Below are 13,054 nucleotides of genomic sequence, written 5' to 3' on the forward strand. Positions count from 1 at the left end.
TTCAACACCTTATCTGATATCCTGGGAAGGTAATTGTTTAGATATTGACTGGTACTATGGAAAGCATATTCTGATTAAACCTGTCTGAGGAGCCTGAATATCAATTGTCTCCTATCCTCAAAGCCATCCTTGCCACTTCTGAAAATATGCTTAACAGGAGCTTCTGCATCTATTCTCAGATGTTCTATCTCTTGCAGTTGGCAGGTGATGTGAGGTGGAATTGGGAAATTACCTAAAGGAGTGAAGCAGGAAAGTGAGTGGAGAAAGGGAAAGGAAAGAGGATTGGAAATTAGATAGGGAGAGGTGAAGAGTAGGGAGAAGAGGTGGAGCAGAAGGTGAAGAGCATAGGCACTCAGGAGCAGAGAAGACAGGATTAGTGGAGCGGGCTTTTGGGATTTCAGATTTAAGAAGTACATGTGGAAGAGGTAATCAAAGTACAGAAGAAAAAATATGAAGAAAAAATGACCATTATATCTGGACAAAGTTGTCGAACTGTATTGGTTAAGTTGCATGTGTACCTGTTACCATTCTTTTATCCATCTCTTGATGCTGGTTTGAGCAATGTCCATGCATTGGTAATAAATTGAGGCTGAATCCATCCTTAAACTCACATCCATGGTGTATATAAATAATTATTTGTCATTTGTTGTGCAACTATTACGTAATTAATCTTCCAAAGAATATAAAATCAACCTATTAAGGCTTTCATAAATATGTAAAATTGAAAAGGTATATTAAAGTTAATGTGGTTTCCTTTGAGTTATTTTGTGGAATATGGAGAAATTAAACAAAAAACAATTGTGGCAACACACATCAAAGTTGCTGGTGAACGCAGCAGGCCAAGCAGCATCTATAGGAAGAGGCGCAGTCGACGTTTCAGGCCGAGACCCTTCGTCAGGACTAACTGAAGGAAGAGTGAGTAAGGGATTTAAAAAACAATTGTGATTGGCTTCATGGAAGACAAAGTCCTCCCAAACGTAGCAGAGAACAATAGTCCTAAACTGAATAAGAAGGTGGGAAAAAATAATGGAACTGAAAGCCCATAAACTCCTAGTTCCTATTGATTCACAGCCTGGATCATGAAAAGGATAGTTATGGAGATGTTCAATGCATTGGTTGTCAACTTCCCAAATTCCATGGATTTCAGAAGAAGTCCCACAAATTATAAGGTGTTAAAAGCTCACCATTTAAGAACAGAGGGAGAGAGAAACCAAGAGTTACTATGTGGAGTACTTCGTCATGTCTTCAACCTAACCCTGAGGCTCCGGAGGGTTCCTGTACTGTGGAAGACGTCCTGCCTCGTCCCTGTGCCGAAGACCCTGGAGAGACTGGTTCTGGAGCTGCTCTGGCCTATGGTCAGGCCACACTTAGATCCCCTCCAGTTCGCCTACCAGCCCTGACTAGGAGTTGAGGATGCCATCATCTACCTGCTGAACCGTGTCTACGCCCACCTGGACAAGCCAGCGAGCACTGTGAGGGTCATGTTTTTTGACTTCTCCAGTGCATTCAACACCATCCGCCCTGCTCTGCTGGGGGAGAAGCTGACAGCGATGCAGGTGGATGCTTTCCTGGTGTCATGGATTCTTGATTACCTGACTGGCAGACCACAGTACGTGTGCTTGCAACACTGTGTGTCCGACAGAGTGATCAGCAGCACTGGGGCTCCACAGGGGACTGTCTTGTCTCCCTTTCTCTTCACCATTTACACCTCGGACTTCAACTACTGCACAGAGTCTTGTCATCTTCAGAAGTTTTCTGATGACTCTGCCATAACTGGATGCATCAGCAAGGGAGATGAAGCTGAGTACAGGGCTACGGTAGGAAACTTGGTCGCATGGTGTGAGCAGAATTATCTGCAGCTTAATGTGAAAAAGACTAAGTAGCTGGTGGTAGACCTGAGAAGAGCTAAGGTACCGGTGACCCCTGTTTCCATCCAGGGGATCAGTGTGGACATGGTGGAGGATTACAAATACCTGGGGATACAAATTGACAATAAACTGGACTGGTCAAGGAACACTGAGGTTGTCTACAAGAAGGGTCAGAGCCGTCTTTATTTCCTAAGGAGACTGAGGTCCTTTAACATCTGCCGGACGATGCTGAGGATGTTCTACGGGTCTGTGGTGGCCAGTGCAATCATGTTAGCTGTTATGTGCTGGGGCAACAGGCTGAGGGTAGCAGACAATAACAGAATCAACAAACTCATTCGTAAGGCCAGTGATGTTGTGGGGATGGAACTGGACTCTCTGACGATGGTGTCTAAAAAGAGGATGCTGTTCAAGTTGCATGCCATCTTGGACAATGTCTCCCATCCACTACATAATGTACTGGGTGGGCACAGGAGTACATTCAGCCAGAGACTCATTCCACTGAGCATCATAGGAAGTCATTCCTGCCTGTGGCCATCAAACTTTACAACTCCTCCCTTGGAGGGTCAGACACCCTGAGCCAAGAGGCTGGTCCTGGACTTATTTCCTGGCAAAATTTACATATTACTATTTAATTATTTATGGTTTTATTACTATTTATTTATTTATGGTGCAACTGTAATGAAAACCGATTTCCCCCAGGATCAATAAAGTATGACTATGACTATCCCTTACATCAATAGCAGGGAAATTACTAAAATTTATTTAGAAAATGGTAACAGGGCATTTAGGAAACAATTATAGAATTGGACAAAATTAACTTGGATTTATGAAAGGAAATGGTGTTTGAAAAATCTATTGTAATTTTATTGAAGTTTTTAACTAGAAAAATAAGGGGACCGCTGGGTCTTTAGGATTTTCATAAGGCTTTTGATAAGGTGCAATGCGGGAGGTTATCAGAATTAAAGCACATAGCAATGAATGAGATGACCAAATGCAATATATCTAATGCTGTTTTTAAGCCAAGTTGTGGGGACCAGAACCAGGTTTATTATCTTGGGCATGTGACGTGAAATTTGTTAATTTAGCAGCGGCAGTTCAATGCAATACATAATCTAGTAGAAAGGGGCAATGAAGGAAGTGTACATGGGTGAAATAGATTGACCATAGGGAGACATCTTAACAGGATGTGCAAGTAAAGGAATAGATCAAATGGGTAAGCTAAGATTAATAAGCATTCATTTACCTCTCTTAGATGGCATCAAAGACAGTTATTACCTGGAGAACTTTGGTCTCCATATAAGTACAGAAATTCCCATCTTTCTCACCACTGTCACCCACCCCCACACCTTTAAACTACCCAGGAAAAGCAAAAGAGATCACCAGATGCATGTTTCTTTCCTCTTTCAACATTTCATCATTCAGGTCCACTCCCTCCACACCAACCAGTCCCTGTCTTCAAGCACTTTCTCATGCAGCAGTGGGAAAGGCAACACCAGTACCTTTACTTCTATCCCTCCTTTCAGGGACACTTTCCAAGTAAAGCAAGTATTCATTTTAATATAGTGTACTGGGGTGTGCATTCAATGTTCACAATGTGGCATTCTCTTATTGCTTAGCAGATCATAGGCATTCAGACTCCCTTCAGTATCAATCACCAAGCTTCTAAATCTCTGTTCAGAAGGCTTCTATACCTCACTTTGCGAATGAATCATTGATTTCTTCATCAGGAAACCACAGTCAGCATGAATTGGTGATAACATCTCCTCCTCACTGGCAATCAATAAAGGAGTACCTCAAAGATGTGTGGTTAACCCACTGCCCTACTCTCCATGCATGACTGTGTGGCTAAGTACAGCACAAACACCATTTATAACTGCATAGATGTGCTTTAATTCTGATAACCTCCCGCATTGCACCTTATCAAAAGCCTTATGAAAATCCTAAAGACCCAGCGGTCCCCTTATTTTTCTAGTTAAAAACTTCAATAAAATTACAATAGATTTTTCAAACACCATTTCCTTTCATAAATCCAAGTTAATTTTGTCCAATTCTATAATTGTTTCCTAAATGCCCTGTTACCATTTTCTAAATAAATTGGGAGAGTGAGAAAAATAAAATGAAAGAAACCTAGCTGGAGAGAGAAGAAAGATTATGCTTCAGACTATTGCCTCCATCAGAATTGGTTGAGTGGTGTCACAATAACAAGCTTGCACTCAACATCAGGACCAAGGAATTGATTGTGGACTTCGGGAGGACAAACCCACGAGAACATGTACTAGTCCTCATTGATCCGCTGAGTTCTTCCAACAGATTGTTGTTCCAGGTTCAAAAACTGCTCTGCTTAACATTTCACATCAAAGTTGCTGGTGAATGCAGCAGGCCAGGCAGCATCTCTGGGAAGAGGTACAGTCGACGTTTCGGTCGGCCTGCTGCGTTCACCAGCAACTTTGATGTGTGTTGCTTGAATTTCCAGCATGTTTGCTGCTTAGCAGTTCATTATTCCCTGTTTCTGTCCTCTGCCGTTTTTAAAGGAATGAATGCGCGTGTTCCAAACAGCATGAGATCGCTAACCAGCGAGCGCATTAAAAGGACACGTACTTCCGACGGCATTTTGTAAAGCCGAGCAGCGCCGGAGGGAGGAACCGGCGCGCATGCGCCACCTCGTCGCCGCACAGGCCGGTAAGGGGGGAGAGGAAGAGCGTGAAGGGACTCGTGCGCATGCGCAGTGCCATTACCCACCACCCTCGCACAAAAAAAACTGTCGGATTAACATGGTGGGTGCAAACTATGTCTTAAGTTGAGGCAAATGGAAGCGGGCGGTGGGCCAGAGATCCGGCGAGTACTGCGAGTGAGCGGACACGGGGAGGAGGACGGCACGGAGTAGTTCCTTGGAGACTGATCCCGGGCGGTCTCGGAGGGAGGGGTTTCAGGCCGTGATTCAGAACAACGAGGCGAGTGAGTGGAGGTTGGCGAGGAACCACGTTTGTTGCCCGGGTTCGAAGGGAAGAGCGACTCGTCCTCTAGTCCTCCATATTGCTGCCTCTGGCCCCGTGTTCTCCTGCACATTCCGTTCAATTTCTTCCGCTCAGTCTTCCTCGCGAGTTGGATTTCCCCCCCGCAAAAGAGAGACATGTTTTTCACCCCCTAGAAGCAATCCCGGTGAGACGTTTGACCTTGTGTTTTTCTTAATTTAACCACCTTTTCCTTCTTATCGCCCCCCTCCCACCTTTGGGGGTTTCTGCAGCTTCTATGTCGGACCCCGCTGAAGGGAGGGCAAGACGAAGGTGGGGGGGAAGAGATCACGATGGGTCGATGCATGGCATTGAACTGACCCGCGTCTGCTGCCTTGCCTTTCCTTTCCTTGCTTTCCCCACCCCCATAACTGGCTGTTATGGAACCCCGGCCTGCGTTTCCTCTCCCACCGTTAATACGCCTTTAAATAAAACAAAAATTTCTATCGGGGCCCAAAAGAGAGGGGGAAAAACAATAAACAAGGCCAGTTTCCACAGTAACAGCTGTGTGTCGTAACAATGGCATGAAGCGGTGCGGCGGTGGCAGCCGTGCCCGGCGGAGCGCTCCCGGGGCCGGCGAGCGGCGGCGGCGGCCACGTCAGTGCTGATCGCACGTGGTGGCCGGGAGCTGGCGACTCCGCTCTGACTCCCCTCCGGAGCTCCCCTTTCCTCACCGCCCCCGGCCGCTCGTTATATCAGCTGGAGAAGGTGTCCATTAATTAATTATGTACATATATATATAATATATATATACACACACACACATACATAAATATATATATATGTGTATGTATACGTTCTGCACACTTATCCCCCTCTTACTTAACCTTGGACCAGCTGTTGCTACACCGACCTTTATTTTTTATTATTTTAGATTCTGTCTCTGCTACCCAATACCCCCTAGTTAAAAGAAATATCGGTTTTTTAAAAAAAAAGCCTTTTAAGTTTACCCGCAATCGAATTCTGGGTTGGGGAGGCGCTTACTGCTTTTTAACTAGTGGCCATGTGATTTTTAAGAATGAAGGAACAGCTCTTCCGTTACTTTTGTTTAATTGTTCCTTTTTCTTTTTTTTAATTCCAACAGTAAATCTCGAGTAATTTTAAGACGAGTTATTTGCGAGGGCTGTAGAGGAAAGGGGAACAGCGGTGAACCCGACATCGGTTCATCCGTTTGGTGCACGATGGCCACCGACGTTGAGACACCAATGCTTCAGTCCACCGATCACGACCCGCAGCCGGTTGGCAGCAGTAGCGGCGTCAGCTCTCTGTTAGAACCGGCGGACCGCCACAGCTCCGTATCGTCTGCTTCAGGAGCAGACGAGGACGCCGGTAACGGCCTGCTGGCGAGGTTGGAGCCGCAGACCGCAGGGCGAGATCGCTCTGGAGAGCGGAGCGGCCCTTTGGAGATAGCGACCGACGCCGAGAAAGAGAACAAGGAGAACGACCACAACCAGAGGGAGCCGGCAGATAAATCGCTGAAGTTCACCGAAGCGCCCCCTCCCAAAATCAACCCTTGGACGAAGAAGAAAAATATGGTCACTGCTAACAGCGTGAACGTCAGCAGTCAGGAGACAGGTTTGTGCACGAAGTCGATTTTAAATCTGGTAGTTGGTTACTTTGACGCTGTAAGGTGACAGTGAAGAGGTGATTGTCTTTATTGTTTGATTATTACTGGCTACGAAAATATTTGCTGTTATTAATACTTTGATAAACTAAGTTTTGTTTAGACAAGTACTACTTTTGTCGAGCACTGAAAGTCGAGTCACCTTTTGGTTTGCTGACTTGCAGCAGATAATTGGATTAGTTTAGAGGCCACGTGTCTATTTAAAAGTTCAATTTTTAATCTCTACATATGCAGGTGTTTGTATTGTGTCATATTGGTTGTTTCATGAAAGGACTTCACGGTTAAATAAGTTTGAAAGAGCTGTCTGTATATTCAAGACCTCTGGCATGAAATCTGGACACATTTATGTCATTTCGGGAAAAAAATACTTTTCTGCTTACTGCAGTGTTGCGAGTGCTATTAGATATTTGCTATCTTGGAAGATCTTTGATCGGCCAGCTGCAGGTCTTTTCATGGGAATTAAAGCAAATTTATTTTGGTTCGACCTGAGTTGTGTATATGATCAGTGATTTTTTTCATTCCTTGGTTTGATTACTCCTGTAATAGTTTACAATCGAATATAAGATGTTTAATTTTAAGTACGCGGGTGGTATTAGCGATTACTATCAACCGGGACACAGATCATTTAACTTTACCCATAATTCTAATGGAAGAAAACGTGTTTTCTATGAACGTACGACATTATAGATTTTGTAATAGCATATGTGAACTGTGAAATTTTAGGCAAATGTGAATTTTGAGTTCGATTTCTCTCGCCTGTTTCTCTTATTGCTATGCTATTTTAGTTTTCATGAGGAATAGTTGTAAACGGACGAATATGCTGATGGCAGCGCATTCGTGATCACGGCGCAGTTTAAATGCTACCCTTCCCCCATTTCTAATCAAATTTCAGTGTAGCACGTGTAGTACTGCTGCGGGCAAGCAGCTTTTCAAGTGAGAAAATGGGTGGGTGAATGGTGTTGGAATTTAAATTTTGAAGTTACCTTTGACTGTTTTTAGAAATGGACTGCAGCGTTACTTGGTCGAAAGACAAATTTGCATCTGTCATTGTTACAGATCGAAAACGTAGGTGCATTTCACTTTGTGAATCTTGCAAGAATCATCCGATGAAATTACTGAATATGCTTAGTCATGTAACTGAATTAAGTTTCCCGTGAGATGGTCGATTCCTACGGAATTTTGGATTATAGTTTTGCCATGTACTTTGGTGGCACAGTAAAATAAATTAAACTTTCTTTGAGGCAATAAGACCACATTTTTAGGCGTATTAATAAATAAACCTTTCCTGCCGATATTTTGCTTTTGCGACCTGCTCCCTTGCTGGCATACTGTTTTGGACTCTGGGAAATGTCCAAAAGTTTTGATTTACGTGTAAATCTTCACAACAAATGTTGGTTGATTATTTGAAGTGCACTGCAAACAAGCTTGGACCTCTTCAATGTGAAACATCTTAATTACCTTGCCTGTTACCACATTTTGGCCATGTATCTTCTCAGGTGTAAAAGCATAAATCCTATTTCATTCAGTGTCTGTACTCTGCATCCAACTTGCAGGGACTTTTGGTGACAAGATTTCATGTGAATCATATGTTTACTGATTCATATTTATGCCATTTTATGATATGTATATAGAAATTTAATCTGTCATGTCAATGCCAGCTGAGTAAAATTTATTCATCTGCAAGCTCTTGGTCCAGATCCATGCAGATTACAGAATCAAATGCTCATCCATGTACAGTGGATTCTGGTTAATTGGGACAAGTACATTTTGGTCCAATTAAGTGCTGTCCAATTAGCTGAAGTTTCATGGAAATAGTTAAAGGTATAAAAAAGACGATACTGTTTAACTAAGTAACAAATGATGTATTTTCATGAATATGGAACAAACTAGAACACTATCAATGCTGCTACAATATTATAAAACTATGTATTAGTTCCTCATGGTATCAATGGAGGAACCACTGCTGCCGCCTTTTGATTGTCTGTAAATGAACAAACGCAGCGCATGCACCTAGTGTAGGTAATGGACTGCCTTCATACAATACTATCGACGATTGCTTCCTATAAATCTTCAGTTTCATTGTAATATTCAAGATGATTGTAGTTCCTAATTTGAAGTAGTGAAATCCTTTCATTTTCACTCATGGTTGTTTCTGTCAACTCCGAACCTAATTGCTTGAAACCGCAGTGAGCAAAGAAGTTCTGAAATGTCTTGTTACATATTTCTCACCAACTATCAGTGACAAAATCACTGCTCTTTGAATACAAGCACATGCACCTGATAGTATCTCTCTAAGCACGGTTCTAGTGCCTAATGGCCACACAAGTGCACATGTCTGACACCAGTTACAAACTGTTCTGCAACATTCTCCTGCCCCAATTAAATGGTATAGTGTCCCAAATAAACAAAGGGAATCTTGGCTATTTTCTTGATTAGTTTTTGTTCTTTAAGCATTGTCTCAAATAAGTGGCTACCCTGATTAACCAGTGGCCCAGTTAACCAAAATAATTGATTTTGGTTGATAAAAATCAACATTTCTGCTTCCTCCATCCTTTCAGGAAGTATCTTCCCAGGTGAATAAAAATGCAGCTGCTTACCTATCTTATCTATCTCTCCCTGTTGAGCCTCTGCTAAGGTGGTCACTTTTGTTCTCCCAGTCTAGTCATGTGATGAGCTTGTACACCTCAACTAAACTCTACTGTTTTAATAAAGGAACCTTAACTAGCAAGAGTGTCGTCTTGACAACACTTCACTTGGCAACATCCTTGTAAATCTCCACTGTATAATCTCTGCTACCAGGTTCTTCCTGTAATGTGATCAAGCTAATGTTTTGTACTTTTAGCATTTTCTTCTGTTCTGCATCTTGTCCAATAAAAGCAAATGTATTCATAATCACATTATGTGCTTGTCTTCAATACCTCTGTTGACATGTGTTTTAAGATTGCCATTGTTCCTTTTTATTAATAATCTACCACTTGTTGCCTTGTTTACTCCTCTCAAGTAGTATATTTTCTTTCTTTTCTCAGGACTGAATTAAATTTGCTACTTTTCTATTCACCATTGCAGTCCATTGTTAGTTCCCTGCACCTTTAATTACATTACATCCTTTAGATTGTCTGAAAACCTTTGGCTTTGTCCTTTTATGCCTACAACATCTAATATCGTGGATGGAAGGGCCAGTACTTGTTCGTTGTTATGTACCACAAAAAAAATGATCATGTGTCTAATGCCAAGTCCTGCAGGGCCCCACTTGTCTTCTGGCAGAGTTAATTTTGGATGCAATTTGGTGCCCTTCTCTGGATACCTAGATTTCTCTTTCATGCCGGATATTATCAAGTGCCTCATTAGAATCCACATAGACTGCATGAAATGTGCTTACTCTTTTAAAATATATTTTGGTTCTCACATACATTTTTCCCTTAAATCTATTCTGATTTGTTTTTAATGTGTCATGTGACTTTCTGTCACAATTTTATTAACAATATTTTGTCCATTACTGACACTAAAAATTCAACTGAGTATAGCCACAAGCTTTTTGTTTGCATCATTCTATTCCATATGAGCTCTTTTACATGCAAGAGCAAGGAGAATTTGGAGGTTCCAACCGTATAATGGGAACTTATAACTCTCACTTTAGCTTTGAGTCTCCTTTTATATGGTAATAATGATTTGAATTTCAAGTGACTTTTCCAGTGGAAATTTACAGTGTTGAAAGGATTAGGTAAAGAGTCTAGTGGATCATGTATTCCATATTTATTTAATTCTGTTCTTTGGAACTAGCCTCATTTGTATATCAGTGCTGATGGAGGGGAGAGTTGCCCATGTTTCTAGTTGCTGACCAGTCACTATCAATACTGCTATCTAGTTGCTGATCTATTTGAAGTGAGTATTAGGTGAAGAGGCCAGACCTGTTACTTACGTAGGCAAGTATACTTCAGATCGTCCACTGCCTTGACTGGCAACTTGCCAAGTGACCAGATCATGTCTGGCACCTGCAGAACTATATCCTGGAAGATAGTTAATGTGCTTACAGGGGCAAAAGTTAGTTGAAAAGGAGGTTTTCTCTTGCTGAGTTCTTGGAATTAAAATTGAAAGAATCATTGGGACCAAAGAGGGTTTAGTTTATTATGCAATTGGATGAGATTGATTGGACTGGAGATTAAATTTCTCCACCACATTTTAAAAATTTATTTTTCTTCCCCCCTCTTTAGGTCTCCCTGCACCACCCCACTGCCGAGAGGGCGGGCAGGCGACCTGCTCCCAGGCCTCTGCCAAAGCTGCTCTAACCAGTTGCTAGGAGGTGTGCAAGAGCATCCCAGGGTGAGTTGCCCTCAGCTTTTATTCCCCACCCTCCCACCCTTCCCTCAACTGTTGGGAATTGGCTAACCTTTTCCACGCTTTTTCACTTCTTTATTTCCACCCCCCCCACACTAAAACCCTGCCCTTTCCCATGTTCACACTCACCTTTGAGATTAAGTACTCGACCTGTAGTCATTTGTAGGCGTGAACATGTAGTGTACCAATGGGCTGATAATTCCAAATGTAGATTTGAAATAACAAAGGGATAGGTTGGGAGGGGGTTGTTTCAGGTGTCTCTAATGAGATTGATGCTAACATGTTTCATATTTGGAACAAAAATAAGCACAACAAAGGCTAAATATTTATATAAAAAAAATAGGGAGTGGATCCACAAATCCCAGGCATCCCTCCATTTTACCTAGGGTTGTTTTCTACGTTTCACAGACATTGCATAGCAGGTGATAACTTAACCTGGCAATTGTAAAACCATCTCACTTTTTGTTTAAGATCTTTTGAGAATGAAGGCTGATTATCTACATTTCTATGCTTTAGCTGTAGCACACTGGTTGTATGGGGTGGAATGTAACGTGGATGAAATGTCAAATAAGCAGCTGTTTTATTCTTGGTGAGGCTTAACTCAAAGGTTACTGGACCTGCACTTTTCAAGGGAATTGTCTTAGTAGCTTGGCTTTTTTTCCTGGTACTTGTAATTTACTAGGTGGTTGGGAAACTAGGCAGAACAAAGAAAGATCTTAGTAATAGAAGATGCAAAATTCATTTCTGCATTCTAAAACTTCTTGCATTCACTTTGTGCGACCAGTCTCATAAAACCATTTTGTATTGTGTTTCTAGGAAAATACACTGCTCATCATGTTTAGAGCCCAGTAAATGTGCAACATACAAATATATATTTTGCTGGGTATATTTGTATTTTTGTGGTGCAGAAGCTACACCTGTGATTTTTTTCTTTTTCCTCTTGTGAACTATTTGTTAAGAAAAGTATTCAGAAATCCCCCGTTTTTTTTGCATGTTCTTCATGCTTAAAAGTTTTGATTTAATGAATGATGTTTCTAAAATGGTATTATGTTCCTAAAGATTTAATGATACTTTTATGGATTTACTGAATAGTGTTAACTCTAAATGATAAACTTTGAGTGATATTCATAGTTTAAGACAAAACTTTTTGGGATAAAGTTATTTTTGGAACTGCAACAGTTTTGCTGATGCTGTTATGAATTGTGCAGCAAATGATGGATCCCTCCTTCGGACTGTCTACCTCCCCCTGCAATGCACACTAATACACACACGTTTTCACTAAAATTTCTAGGCTGAGCTGGTAAGGCTAGCAAAAAATTAACAAATAATCTTTTGTCAATCAAACATTTTACATAATGGTTGCAATGGCATCAAAAGCAGTATTCTGGTTATCCAAAAGCTCTACCTTGTTTGATCTGAGATGCTGTATTGCTCATCTGAAGTCTTACTGTATGATAATTAAGTCATAAATATCGAGAAAAATTTCCCTTGATCAGAGGGATAGGTTTAAGGTGGGAGATTGGAGATTAGAGGAACATCTTCACACACATTGGTTGAAACCCAGAATTTGCTAAGAGCAATTTCTGGATGCAGGCACTCACGTGTTCTGATAAGTACTAGAAATGCCATAGCATAGAACAGGGGTCCCCAACCTTTGTTGTACTGTGGACCGGTTTAATATTGACAATATTCTTGCGGACTGGCTGACAGAGTGGGGGGGGGTAGGGTTGCCGATGGACAAGAGTAGCAGTCTAATACATTGGGTTTACCCCGAGAAAGACTACGATGACCATGACCTTGCGTGGGCACCAGTATGCATGCGTGTACATGCCGATTTTTCCCTACAAATCGTTTTTGGCGATTCTGTTCGGGGGGGGTGGGGTGGTTAATCACAACCGGAATATAGGTGATAAGTGGCTAATGAACCCTTTTAGAAATGAGATTGAGTGTATCTAACGAATTTAATATTAAACACAATGCATATCTTCCTCACATGAATATAGTGATGTCAATTATCAGGGGAGCTTGAAGTAAGTATCGAATGAACTTCCATTAGAAGTGGTAGAGGCAGGTTCGATATTATCATTTAAAGAAAAATTGGATAGCTATATATGGTCAGGAAAGGAATGGAGGGTTATGGGCTGAGTGCAGGTTGGTGGGACTAGGTGAGAGTAAGCGTTCGGCACAGACTAGAAGGGCAGAGATCGCCTGTTTCT

The 13,054-nt window shown here is 41.8% G+C and overlaps 1 protein-coding gene across 6 annotated transcripts in view; it reads left to right on the top strand.

Moving 5' to 3' along the window:
* Window positions 1-4,573: 4,573 nt before the first annotated feature.
* The window catches only part of LOC134345622 (la-related protein 1B-like), a 61,461-nt gene continuing 52,980 nt past the window's right edge, over window positions 4,574-13,054 (top strand). For 2 of the 6 annotated variants that reach the window (XM_063046570.1, XM_063046569.1), the window contains exons 1-2: window positions 4,574-4,642; window positions 5,964-6,454. In XM_063046570.1, the coding sequence (XP_062902640.1) occupies window positions 4,587-4,642; window positions 5,964-6,454 (547 nt within the window). In that variant the 5' untranslated portion in view covers window positions 4,574-4,586. Of the gene's footprint in view, window positions 5,028-5,963; window positions 6,455-10,714; window positions 10,824-13,054 lie in introns of those variants that run through there. The other 4 variants (XM_063046571.1, XM_063046572.1, XM_063046573.1 and 1 more) reach the window with 4 other exon arrangements.

The sequence above is a fragment of the Mobula hypostoma genome, chromosome 4 (assembly GCF_963921235.1).
Source record: "Mobula hypostoma chromosome 4, sMobHyp1.1, whole genome shotgun sequence".
Lineage (NCBI taxonomy): Eukaryota > Metazoa > Chordata > Chondrichthyes > Myliobatiformes > Myliobatidae > Mobula > Mobula hypostoma.